The 13561-nt window shown below is 36.5% G+C and overlaps 1 protein-coding gene across 3 annotated transcripts in view; it reads left to right on the forward strand.

Annotated features, from left to right (window-relative positions):
- The window catches only part of LOC124593519 (aspartate--tRNA ligase, mitochondrial), a 146484-nt gene that overhangs the window by 104084 nt on the left and 28839 nt on the right, over window positions 1-13561 (forward strand). For all 3 annotated transcript variants that reach the window (XM_047131938.1, XM_047131941.1, XM_047131939.1), the window contains 2 exons: window positions 108-287; window positions 6896-7003. In XM_047131938.1, coding sequence (XP_046987894.1) covers window positions 108-287; window positions 6896-7003 — 288 coding nt within the window. The remainder of the gene's footprint in view (window positions 1-107; window positions 288-6895; window positions 7004-13561) is intronic.

Raw genomic sequence — 13561 nt, forward strand, 5'->3', positions numbered from 1 at the left:
GTAAGTCAAATAATGTTCATTCTCTAATAGTTACTTTATTTATCGTATTTTCTATGATTTTTGCAGGAATGTCTGATAAATAGTGATTTTTTTTAACAATGTTTCAGCTTGACATGGAATTATCTTTCCCTGATAGAGATGGTATTCTGCAACTGATAGAAGAAATGCTTGTCTACTGTTGGCCTGAAGAAGCAGAGCCAATATCTGCACCATTCCCTCAGCTGACATATCATCAGGCCATGAAACTCTATGGTACAGACAAACCTGATACAAGATTTATGATAAAGGTAGTTCAGAGATATTTCTAAATGGAACACTGTGTTTTTTGTGGGTCTGAAATTTCACTAATCAGTGTTTTTTTTTTTTTTTCATTTCATTAGTTATTATTTTCTGTTATATTTTAATGTGTTCTCAAAATTGTGCAACATGGAGAAAAGCATGTAGTTATCCATATTTAGTTCATTTCATCTTTGAGTCTGTGATACTTCATGAGATGTACCTTTTGAAAGCATATTTGAATATTAATGCTGGTTCTTGAAGCTGCTTCACTTTCTTATTGTTCATCTTGACTCATTTCACATTATCAGAGTTTCTCCTTTGTGACAGGATTCAATGAACTAATAAATGTTTTCACAGATTCATTTAACTCTTATGAAACTTGTAATGTTTAATATGTAAATAGATACTTCCTATTTGCATAACTGTGAAATGATGGATGATAAGCTTTCCCCCAATTTGTATTCACCAACATTGCTCCTGTGTTTCACTAATTTCCGTATTAGATGTAAGAGGTAAACATAGTTACAAGGCAGATACAAGTAGTATGAGTACTGAAGACAACATTGATCTGTTATTTGACACATTGCAGCAACAGGCATGAATATCATTTGATTTGTACATCTGCACAGGTGATTCTTCTTCATGAAGGATCATTTTTTGCATCTGTGTTTGCTCCAACAATAAATACTCATATACTTTGGAAAGGCATCCACATGGCAAACATATGATATACTTCCATCTTCAGCAATAAAACAGGTCATATAGCGGGCAACATATTGGGAAACAAGAGCTGAAAATCGTCAGAAGAGCAGAGAACTCGGTGCAAAAGAAACTGAGGACAACTGATTCCAACACAAACAATTAATCTGGAATTTCAGACAGACATGTAGAAATGTCAACATTAGTTACATAGACCACGTAAGTGAACTCAAGAGTGACCTTGTCACTCCAAGTTTTCAGAGCTTTTTATGGGTGTGGACCACACACATTAACACTGGCCTAGAAGTTCCCTGATGCAGTAACGGCCCCCACAGAAATTAGTAATTGAGGAAAACTGTCACATACAAAAAAATTTGTAGAAGTAAAGGAAGTAATACATGAATACACAGCTCCCAGTAATGAAACTCCTTTACACTGTTCTCCAAGAACTGTTAGAAGATACAAGATGGTGGAACAGTGTAACCGCTGCATATTTAGTAAACAGTGATGCGTATTTTCATAAATACACATCACAGCTTATGGAGCATGTGGAAACCGCAAAAAGTAAGTTAAAATGAAAGAAAATGCATACACCTCCCACAGTCACGAATTTGCGAATTCCATCATGCATCATGTATCTTCATAACCAAGAGACAGGCACATTTTTTCACAAACAATTACAATAACCTGCTAAATAAATGATAAACATGATTAACATAGCAGGGACTAAGAAATAAATAATGGCAGTATGATAAAACTTAACTCTGTCTGAACAGGCCTTGAAAGACCCAATGGTACTGACCGGCTGCTGTTTCATCCTCAGCCCACAGGTGTCACTGGATGTGGATATGGAGGGGCATGTGGTCAGCACACTGCTCTCCCAGCTGAGAGTCAATTTACGAGACCAGAGCCGCTACTTCTCATCAAGTAGCTCCTCAGTTTGCCTCACAAGGACTGAGTGCACCCTGCTTGCCAACAGCGCTCGGCAGACTAGATGGTCAGGCAGTATGATAAAAATAACATTAAAAACCCAAAAAAGCAATAGATCCATTCTCCCCCCCCCCCTCCCTCCTCAAAGCCCCCCTTACACACACACACACACACACACTTTTTTAAAGTTAAGCACAGTACTTTAGAGAAATCCTTATTAGTTGCAAGTGACAAACTATTCTGAAATATTAGCTTTATTGCAGATAACAGACAGCAGCATGAACAACAGAATATGCTGCTAAGGGATAATGTTCGCTAAAACACATTAACCATACTGACCACAATTCCAAAACTTTGTATGTTCTCATGTACTATTTTACATCATATAATATTGTGTGTGTTGTTCAACAGAAAAAAAATAAAGGGACTCGACCAATTATGGTGAAATATCACCAAAAAACCTACGAGAGAAAAAAAAAGAAGACAGTGTGTTGTGCTCAAGACAAAAGTCTTCACTTATTATTTATTGAACTAGTACACTTTATCTTAAACTTTTTCCTAAAATGGGAGGTATAATTAAAATAAGTCTCTCAGCAACTGTAGCCAGTCAGAATCAGATGTGTGTCAATTTATTTTTTAGAGAAAAAAAAAAGGAATTTCAGTTATGTTGTTTTCTATTTTTTACTTGTCGACCATGACACATGCCTAATGTAGTTCTTGCTGCTGTTCCATACCAAAATTTAAGATATGTATTGTGTGTATATGTTAACAAAAATGAGAAAATGGTGCGCCCCCCCCCCCTCCCCACACACAGGCATGCGTGCAAGTACATGCAAACAAACAAAGTACAAAGGAATAAAAACTATTAACAACTTGTGACATGTGTTATGGCTGACAGAACATAGACTCAATTGCTGATACATATTTATTGCACGTACCATGAAAATACAAGTCCAATTCACAAGCCAAAGTCCATTTTGATAAACAGTGTCCATTTAGTCCTGCCAAGTGTAGGCAGTGAATGATAGAATGTACCAGATTTCTAGTCCAGAGTTTAGAGGGCAGTCATAACACTTGTTAGTTGACAAAACAGCGTAGCACAGCAAAGTGAGATAAACTGGCTATAGCAACCTGTGTACTCCTTTGCACCTGCGCGTGTGCGATGGCAGCCGAAGGCGAGACTCACTCCCAGGTCACAATGTTTTGCCTGCTATGAGGCATATCAAAGTTGACTTGTCTAGCCAGCCAGTATGTTTTCCTGCCTTATTCTTGATAATGTTGTTGTTGTTGTTGTTGTTGTTGTTGTTGTTAATCTCTTTGGTGGATCAGCTGAGGTACCCTTAGCAGAACACAATGCTGCCACTGTTTAACTGTCTTGCTTCTCATATCCAGCTCTGATGTGATGTGCAGTGGCAGTCACCACAACTAGCAAAACAATATACATTTTTAGAGTTGTGCCCAGGTGAAACTGGGTCTTACACTAACAACAACTGAATCAGAAGTAGTTAACAGGATCTACACCTTCATAATGTGATTTAAGGCTATTCCTTACATGTCAGAATCTGGATTCCCTTTGGTAAGAGCTAGTGTGTTAGTAGGAAAGACTGTAGGAAACCAACAGAGTAAGGGCAAGGTGTGTACACTGAGACAACCTGATAATATGGGGAAAACCTGGGAATGTTCTCATCTTGGAAAAATCCGAAAAAATCCTGAGAATTTTTTAGAATTCTCAGATTTTTTCATTGTTTTAATTCTCAGTTCAGTTTTTGTAATTTTAGCTAGTGGGAAATGATACTCTTAACAAAAAATTTTACTTTAGCTCACTATTGCAAAATCACACTGCAGCAATGAAACATAAACAAGAGAATAACACCAAAATAAAAGTTCAATTGCAAAGAAAATGTGCCATTTATAACAACAAAATGCAGTGGACACACAAATGTCTGCTGATAGCAAAATGTGTCCAACAACTTTAGGATGAAGATTATGCAATACTTCACAACAACAAACTGTTTTCGATGAGTGTGACATCACAACTGTTTCCATTCTAATAAGTTGTGGGAAAATTTGTGAATGGTGGTTTGAAATGCTTACTTTCAAAGTATATTTCCTTTTACACAAGATATATACCACACTATGTGTCCTATGCTCTGAATATCTACTGTCACTGGCTTGCAAGATCATGTGACGTGCTATGACTGGCTGACAGAAGCATACTGCAATCTTGATTTAAGTGCTTCATTAGCTACTGTGCTGTATTTGGTGGAGTTCATATTTATACTTTCGTAATATGAAAATATGCTGTGCACATGTTGACGCACATTGGAGATCTTTCCAAAACACTTCTTTGTGGTTTTTGCTGGGTTTTGTTTCCTGAAGTGCCAGGAAGTTCTATGCTGCTGTATAAAACCTTTACCATTCAGAAGAGTGATATGTTTTATAGCTCCATGGGAAAGTATACTGTCATATGGAAAAAATTTAATTTCACGTGGGATATGGTGTATTTTCACCCACGAAAATGTTATTTTCAACAGAGAAATCTGGGAAAAATCCAGGAATTTTTTTACTTGTCCACGTATACAACATGAACGGACAAGCTGCATAATTCAAAACACGAGACAGCCATTATTTATCTATTTGTGTCTCCTTTTTCTTAATGACAGAGCTGATAGTTCCCGTTGGGGTTCTCTACGTATTCCTTCTGAGGGTTTAGTGCTTGTATGTAGTTTTGGGCATGAATCATAAAAATTATTAATCCTATACAGTGAGAAAATATCTTTCACAGTAAATATCAATACTGGTTATGAGTCCATTCAGTAATTGTTGGTGATAACTTCTGTCTATCCTACAAGCATTGCCAAAAATGCATGTTTAAAAATTTTTGTATGCATAAAACGTCATTCAAAACTGCAGTAAAATCTTTCCCTGAAAATTATTTTTAGCAGTTAGTTCAGGAAGTCACACAAAGTTCAAATGTTGCAATAGTATACTGACCTCAGAACAACACACAATCCTAAACACACAGTGTGTGTCATGATGGATACAGGAATTAGTGACTACAAGGTCACTATAACATCCAAATGCAGCAGAGATAAGGGCATGATATATCTGTGTATAACAGCAGATGAAAATTCCCTTGACTCCTTCCTAAGAGACAGTCTCCATCCCACACATATTAAATATGTAAGCATTGACCACATGTGGCCATAATTCAGATAAATAGTGCTGATTGCAGTTCAGAGTTTTATAGAAAATAAATTGATAAGAGACAAAACAGATCCCCCCATGGTACACAAAACAGGTCAGGGCACTGCAGCAGAAGCAATGGAAAGTCGCCTGCCAGATTTAAAACAACACGAAATCTCCAAGATTGGCAACAATTTCAGATGCTCAGAACTTAGTGTGGACATAAATGCGAGATGCATTTAACAGTTTCTTTAATGAGACTCATGTCACAAAGTCTGGTTGTACGTAACAAAGTATAACAGTGATAAGGCACAATTAATACCTTCCTGTGTGATGGCAATGGTAACATTAACAATGACAGAGCTACTAAAGTTGACTTACTAAACAAGGTTTCCCTAATTCATTCACCAAGGAAGATGGACGCAATATATATTCTGTAATTCAAATCAAGAACAGCTGCCAAGATGAGTAACTTAGATGTCAGTACCCTTAGTGTAGCCAAGCAGCTTAAATCACTTCATAAAGACAAGTCTTCCAGTCCAGATTGGATACCAGTTAAGTTCCATTTGGAATATGCTAATGAAATAGCTCCAATTTTAGCAATAACTTACAACTGCTCACTAGGCAAAAGATCCATATCTAAAGACTGGGAAGGTACCAATGTCACACAAATAAACAAGAAAGGAAATAGAAGTAATGTGCTGAATTATAGGCCCATATCATTGACAGTGATCTGTAGCAGGATTCTGTGTTGCAACATTATAAAACACCTTAAGGAAAACAATTGGTTGAAAAAGAAACAGCATAGATAAAGAAAATATTGTTGTTGTGAAACATAACTGGCACTTTATTCATACGAAGTAAAAAGTGGTATCAATGGGGGCTCTCAGGTTGATTCCATATTTCTAGATTTTCAGAAGGCATTTGACAGCATTCCTCACAAGTGGTTTCTAAGCAAATTGTGTGCCTATGGATTATGATCACAGTTATGCAACTGGATTCATGGATCCATGATATCCTGTTGGAAAGGTCACTGTTCATAGTTATGGGATGACGAGAAGTCGTCTCGTGCAATATCGGGTATTCCCCAAGGATGTTTATCTTAATTTATACAAGAAAGAGCCAAAAATCATTAAAGCAAAGACATTTTTTGTTTGCAGTGAGATCTTTTTATGAAATTTTAATGACCAGATTTTTCCACTGAGTGGCTAAATATTTTGTCAGCTCTCACCTTTATAGGTGGAGATGCCCCCTGTAATAAAATGAAAGGAAAGATTTAGATGTTTATTTTTACAATGTGCTATTCAAGAGTGGAATGGTTGAGAAATTTTCTGAAAGTTGTTCTTTGAACCTTGTGCTAAGCACTGAAGTGTGAACTCCAAAATAGGTGTATAGATGTAGAAGTAGATGTAGATTGAGGTACATATGGTAAGAATGCTGTTATTTAAAATTATCATAACCTCTGTCTGTAGCTGAACTACGCACAGTGCTGTTATCTATGCTGCTGCTGTTGTGTAGATGCTGAGCTAACTTTAGAAAATGCTCTTATATATATATAAAGATGATGTGACTTACCAAATGAAAGTGCTGGCAGGTCGACAGACACACAAACATACACACAAAAAAAAAAGGACGGGTATACACTCGCACACACACACATATCCATCCACACATATACAGACACAAGCAGACATATACAGAGGCATATATATATATATTTTTCTGCATCCAGCATGTGGCTTTAGGTTTTTACCACGGGGAAAGCGAGAGAAATGACATTTATTTACTTATTTGTTGCCAGATCCGTGATGTCACCAAACTCCTAGTGAAATATGGACCTACATGGTTCGAAAATAACAGCTACTCTTCTTCTATGACAGTGAAGGCTCTTGTTTTCCCAAATGTATCTGTAAGTAACTTGTGTAATATTCATAGTATATATTTTTTATATTTATATATTTGAATTAGAAGAAAAGGCTAGTGTCAATGAACTTGTATTCTGCAGTATAATGTAAATATACACTGAGGAGCAATTGCATTATTGATAATTGTCATGTTGGAGGGGTAGACATGCAGGGAACGGTTTGAGCTGCCTTGAGTTTGAATGGATCAGCTCTCTCTGGTACAGATGTTATCAGACTTACTGGCTGAGAGGAGGTTAGACATAAAATTTAAGAACATTTGATTGTGGCCACCACATCAGGATTAAATCCAGGAACATTCCATCTCTGTAGTTAAACAAGCATTGACTTCATCATGATTCACCATGTTGATGGTACACATTAAGCATTCTAATATGAAACTGATTCAACAGTGTTTGTATCTGTGATTTTTGTAATGTCTTTATATCCCCACATAACTTTTTACACATATAGATCATTGTACAGAAACCACTATCTTTTTTTAAAAAATGGAATGTCAGTCAGCTAAAGTGTGCTAAAACAATATAGATTTGAGTTTATAAATTAAAAAGAAAAACCTGAGACATCTCTTTTACTATATAGTTTTGTAAGGTATATAATATCTTGTTCTTAGAAATAGCTATGGCTACTTGCATTGGCACCTACCACAGCACTGTTAACCTTGTCTCAAATGTTTTACATTCTCACAAATATACTGCCTCTGAAGTAAGACATAGGCACAGATAATAAATTAATCCACCTAGTTAATCAAGCTCAAGCAGGCATAATCCATATCACTTCAGGCATGGGGGTTACCTTCATAGTCTCTGATGTTATTGAATGTAGCATAGGTTAAAATTCAGGAGTAAGTAAGAAACACACATTTTTATGTTTTCTCCAAGAAAATTCCTGCCCCGAGATACAGGCCACCAAAGATGACATTGCGAACACCCTGCAAATTTTGGAAAAAATTTTAAAATGTAACAGTTCTAGATAGTTTGTTAGAGTTTTTTTTATTTGAGAGATAATTGCTTTATGATTACAATGGTATCCTATGTTTGGACATACCTGTCAAATTTCTTTTACTGGCGCCTTTCGAATTTTTTTCATAATTTACAGAAAAAACCTTTTTTCAAAAATGTGAATCCAGAGAAGTTAGGTTCTTTCCTGTTTAGTACCATGTAGTACTATATTGTCTGTAAAGGAGAGCTTCCACTTTTAAGTTGGACAGGTTTCATTTGAAAAAATCATTCTTTTTAACTTTCAAGGATAACGTGTGTCTTCGCTGAAGTTGTTTCTTACTATTTTCTTTGTTACAATGTTTATTTCTATTGTCTTTGTTGCAGTTATTTCTTATCACCTTCTTTGTTGCAGTTATTTCTTTTCCCTTTCATTGCTGAGATATTTCTTACACTTTATTGTTGTTTCTTGTCAGTTTCTTTGTCATGGTTGTTCATTGGAGGTTTCTGTTTTGTAGTTGTTCAGTGATAGTTTGTTTACTGAAGAGGCTTCTAAGAAATCTGGGGACATCCAGTGAGTCTGTGTTTTTGTGAGGAATTTGCCAGTTGACACAGTTGCAGTGTGTTTTGTGAAAAGGACTGTTTGAAATGTCTTCTGACTGGGGCCACAGGAGAGTGAAGTGTGCTGATGATTTGCATGTCCATAAAAGAGTGATGTATAAGACAAACAAAAAAACAGACTTTGTTCAGGTTGGCAATAAGTGTTCTCATTTGAAGACTCTGTTTCAAAGTGAAGATGTTTCCAGTGGCGACTTTTTGTGTCCTAAATGTTTTGACAGAATAACGACAATGATAGTATCTGAATAAGGTGAAGCCTCCCATGGCGCAGATTTTGCATCAATAGAGGAAGAATTAAATACCCTGAATCTGTCAACTACAGAGATACGTGTTAATCCTGTTAAGAAACTGTGGTCAGTGAAGTTGAGTCATAAGCTCTATGCATCAAGAAAGCAAAGAGAAATTACTAAAGATATGGATGAATACACTACAGCAAAACTGACCACACTCTTCAAAGTACAAATTCCATCTTCAGAAGAAAAAGAACCAAAGCACTCTTGCACCTCTTGCTAGGAATTTTTCACATATCAGTTCAGCTGTTGAATATTGTGCATCCTACAGTGAAAAGGTGCAAGTTTTAACTATTATTCCAGAGACATTTTCAAAGAAAACAATTTTGAACCTCATTCCATCAGTATCAAAGTACATGGTAGACAAATCAAGAAATGTGAGGTCAGTAAAAGGAGTCTTTGGAAGACCAAAACCCTATTATGATCATTCTGTGGAAGCAGCTCAAGTTTAAATAGTTCAGCCATTTTATCTGGAAGATAAATGGTACTGTTTTTGCCAGAGTGCCAACAAAAATGACACCATAACTGTAACAGTTGAATGTCAGAAAGTTGTGAAAGTGAAGAGGTACAGGACTCGCATTATTAAAGGAACTTTTGCAATTTATAAAAGCAACTGTACAAATTCGCATATTGGAAGATCAAAATATGATGGACTACAACCTAAGTGGGTAGTTACACACCCACCTAGAGATGTCCGTTTGTGTGTGTACTGCGCAAATTTTGAACATGTGTGGTAAGTTTGAAGAACTTACTGGAGCATGTGACATGACACCTTGGTTGGGCGTGTAGTCATTAGTAGTCTGGACGTACAGTGAGAGACTTGTTTGTTTCAAGAATGTGGTGACTGCCCTGGAAAGGGAGGTCTGTATTACAGACTCTTGGCCTAGAAGACGTATCAGATAACTCTGCAGAAATTACATATGTGACATGGGAGTAAAATAAACTAATTAAGAAAACTGTTGCCTTTGACAGTTTCATTGATGAACTTGGTAAATGGTCAGTGAAAGCAGTAACACATCAGCATCTGAAGATATTGCAACAACAACACATTGCAGAAGTGAAAGGACATGTACAGGCTGAAGAACTATGTTTAGTGCTTCACTGTGATTTTGCTGAGAACTGGTGTCTGTAATTCTCCCACAAGAAGTACAAGGCTTTCATTGGAGTAATGACTAGGTTTCAATTTTTACAGGAGTGGCATATTTTCAAAACAAGACCACAAGTGTTGCAGTTATAAGATGACACAGGATATGACTCAGCACATACTTTGCTAGCAATGTGCAAAGTTCTTCAACTGCAAACAGGCAGAGAAGATCATCATTATTTCTGATGGTGCACCTAGTCACTTTAAAAATCATTACCAACTGTTGAAACTGAGTAAGTTGCTTGTGCTAACTCACTTGGTATACAGTGCTACTGGTCATAGGAAGGGGCCTTGTGATGGTGTAGGAGTCCCACTGAAGCACCATACCATAAAACACAATCTTTTCAGACCAAATACAGCTTTGATTCAGAATGCTGAGGATTTTACAAGAGTCGTGAAATCTTACACATCTACAGCCCTCATTCTTTTGTCCAAAGAGGAAATTGAAGAATTCCGTGAGCAGAAAAAAGAAGAATGGTCCAAACAAACTACTCAGTGTGAAAGGAATTCAGAAGAAACATATTTGGACTCAAAGTGATGGGCGAACTCATATTGCACGCACTTTAAAGAGCAAGAAAGAAGAAATTTCGTTCATTCGGCCAACACCTGAGAAACAGCAGGATAACATTCAGATTCACAACTTGAGAAGGTGGATGTTTGTGGTGTGTGTGTGTGTGTGTGTGTGTGTGTATGACTGTGACTGGTGGATTGCAGAGATTACAGACACCAGTTATGAGTTAAATGACATTGTAGTGAATTTTATGCTACCACATGGACCAGCAGCTGGATATAGGTTTCCAGTTGAAGGATAGCAACAACGCCATCAGTGCTCACTTCCTGTTCACAATGTTTTGAAGATTGTAAGTGCTCCCGTTCCTATTGTTTCAACAGGAAGGCATTACTCTATATCAAAAGAAGATACTGCAGCAGTGGAACACATTTTTAATTCACTGACTGGCTAATTTCAGTACAAAACAGAGTGCACAGAATTGTATATTGAAACCTTTAAGTCTTTGGACCTTTTGCATACATTTTGGAACCATTTACAATGCTTGAAAATGAGTCTCTTACTCATCTTTCAGAACTAAAATTATGTTAAATAATGCTAGGTTTTGATTTTCAAGAGCCTGTTATGTGATACTGTGGTAATTGAACAGGTTTTATGTTTGAAAAAAAAAATTTTTTTCCATATATTATAAAAAAAGTAGTTGAGAGCGCTATGGTAAAAGAACTTGGACAGATAAGTCCAAATGGAGGATTTCTTTGTAATCATAAAGCAATTATCTTTCAAATAAAAAAAAAACAACAAAATATCTAAAACTGTTCCAGAGATACAGCATTGTTAAAAAAAAATTCCAAAATTTGCATCTTCAAAATTGTACTTGCAGTGTCATCTTTTTAGGGCTGTATCGCGGATCAGAAATTTTTTTGGAGGAAAAAAAAAAAAATACGTGTTCCTTCCTTCATTTCAGCATATGCTAAATTCAGTAACATCCGAGACTATGAAGGTAAGATTTTTTCCTAGCCTGCCTGAATTGATATGGACTACGGTATGCCAGCATGAAAAAAGAGGACATTGATAATAGGTCCCTAGATGCATTGTGATATGTCAAAACTGGGGGGAGTGAGATGCTACATAGTGTATGATTAAATCACAAAAAAAACATTGCATTTTTTCAGTAGATAATGGAGGTTGTACAATTCATTTTATGATAACATGTGACTACTCAAGCCGTTCAAACCATCGCCTCACTACGGTATGTAGAAGCCATCACCCTTTATCAGTTACTCTAAAAACCTTATGGCACAAAGCAGTGAGATTAGTATAACTGTGTGAAGGCCACCATCGGTTACTTGAAGTGCCATTCAGTCAGTGTCCATGTAAAAATTTGTTAAAAAGCCTACTAGTCAGTAGATTCCTATTGCCAGTAAAGTACAGGGATTCTGAATGGAGCCAATGGTTTGGATGATGAAAAGGGTAGAGGCAATGACAGCCAACTGGAGAGAAGGCAAAGACAAATGAGGTATTTATGAAAGATGAATTCATAATGGAGCCATAGGTTCTGTTTTACAGTCAGTTCCCATTGGGCATTTCAGAGATTTGAGATGGAAATCAAAGACGAGACCTAAACTTAAAGATACAAAAGTACAAATGTAAACAAAAGATAGGTTAACACAGAGTAAAATATTGGAAGGGTGAAGAAACTTAGTTAAATAATGAAAAGCAAATATTGATATGCAGACGTGTGTTGGAGGAGGAGGGGGGGGGGAGAGAGAGAGAGAGAGAGAGAGAGAGAGAGAGGGGGGGGGGCGGGGGGGGGGGGGGATGTCCATGCAGAATATAAATGAAGAAAACAAGCTGTGAAAGAAGACAATTAAGAAATCAATGTGAGAAAATTAACATAAATTATGACTAAGTATATGGTGAGACGACAGTTTGTTTGAAAGCTTGTTGTTACCTCTGGAGTTTGCCATCAGTGGTGTTGAAAGACAAGTGCCAAGTACCGAGGTCAGCATTGTTATAATCTGCAATGTACTCAAGAATTATATGTTGATGTTGTATAAGGCTCATTTTGGCAGGTAGAACTGCCAGCGCTTGACACATGTCGCGTATTTGAAGCTCCATTGTGCACAATTGTTTCATTTTACATTGTTGTAATGGAACACATGGTACGTAAGATTCTTATACTTCCCCAATATTTGTGATGGAACAATTATGTCTGTTTGCTAGCCACTGGACCTGGGCTGACATACATAGGGCTACTGAAGACCTAATACAAAGATTTTCCATTATCTTTATTGTAAAATGATAGGTAACAACCAAAATATGTTGTCAGTAGGCATTCATTGTTAACTGATAGTTTGGTGGTGTCATGTGGTTGAGAACTGGAGGTTAGATGATGGATTGCACATTCCCACTGGGAAATTTTGACTTGTTTATGAGAATTTTGGATTCCTTACTGTAGTATCACTCAGACAGCAGCAAGCAGTTAGTAATTTGTGGTGACTTCAGTGTAGATTTTCTAAAGAATTCTGATAGGAAAAATGATCTGGAAACATTTAGATCTTTACAATTTGATGTCAGAATGGGTGGATAAAGACAGTAGGACTGTGATTGATAATGTTTTCTTTGATTAAGCTCAAAGTAAGAAAATAACCGTTCATCCAGTAACAACTGTTCTCTCTAATCATAATGTACAGTTAGTTAGGATAAATAAGACAGTGCCTTACAGTATTGATATTCCTCAGTGGAAATCAGAATTACTAGTGACAACAGAACAATGATCTGGGATTAAATTTATAAATGAACCAAATGCTGATGTAAAATTAAATCTAGTCCACGACAAATTCATATCATTTTTCTGAAAACAGCTTTCCCCATGAGATAATCAAGAAGAACATTAAATCACCCATGTAAAAAAGCATGGTTCACAAGAGGAATTAAAGTATCTTGTGAAAGAAAAAGGGAAGTGTATCTGTTGGCAAGAACGAGTAGAGATTCTGCAGTAGTTGCACACTTTAAAAACTACTAAGAAAAGTTATTGAAAATTCAAA

The sequence above is a fragment of the Schistocerca americana genome, chromosome 2 (genome assembly GCF_021461395.2).
Source record: "Schistocerca americana isolate TAMUIC-IGC-003095 chromosome 2, iqSchAmer2.1, whole genome shotgun sequence".
NCBI lineage: Eukaryota > Metazoa > Arthropoda > Insecta > Orthoptera > Acrididae > Schistocerca > Schistocerca americana.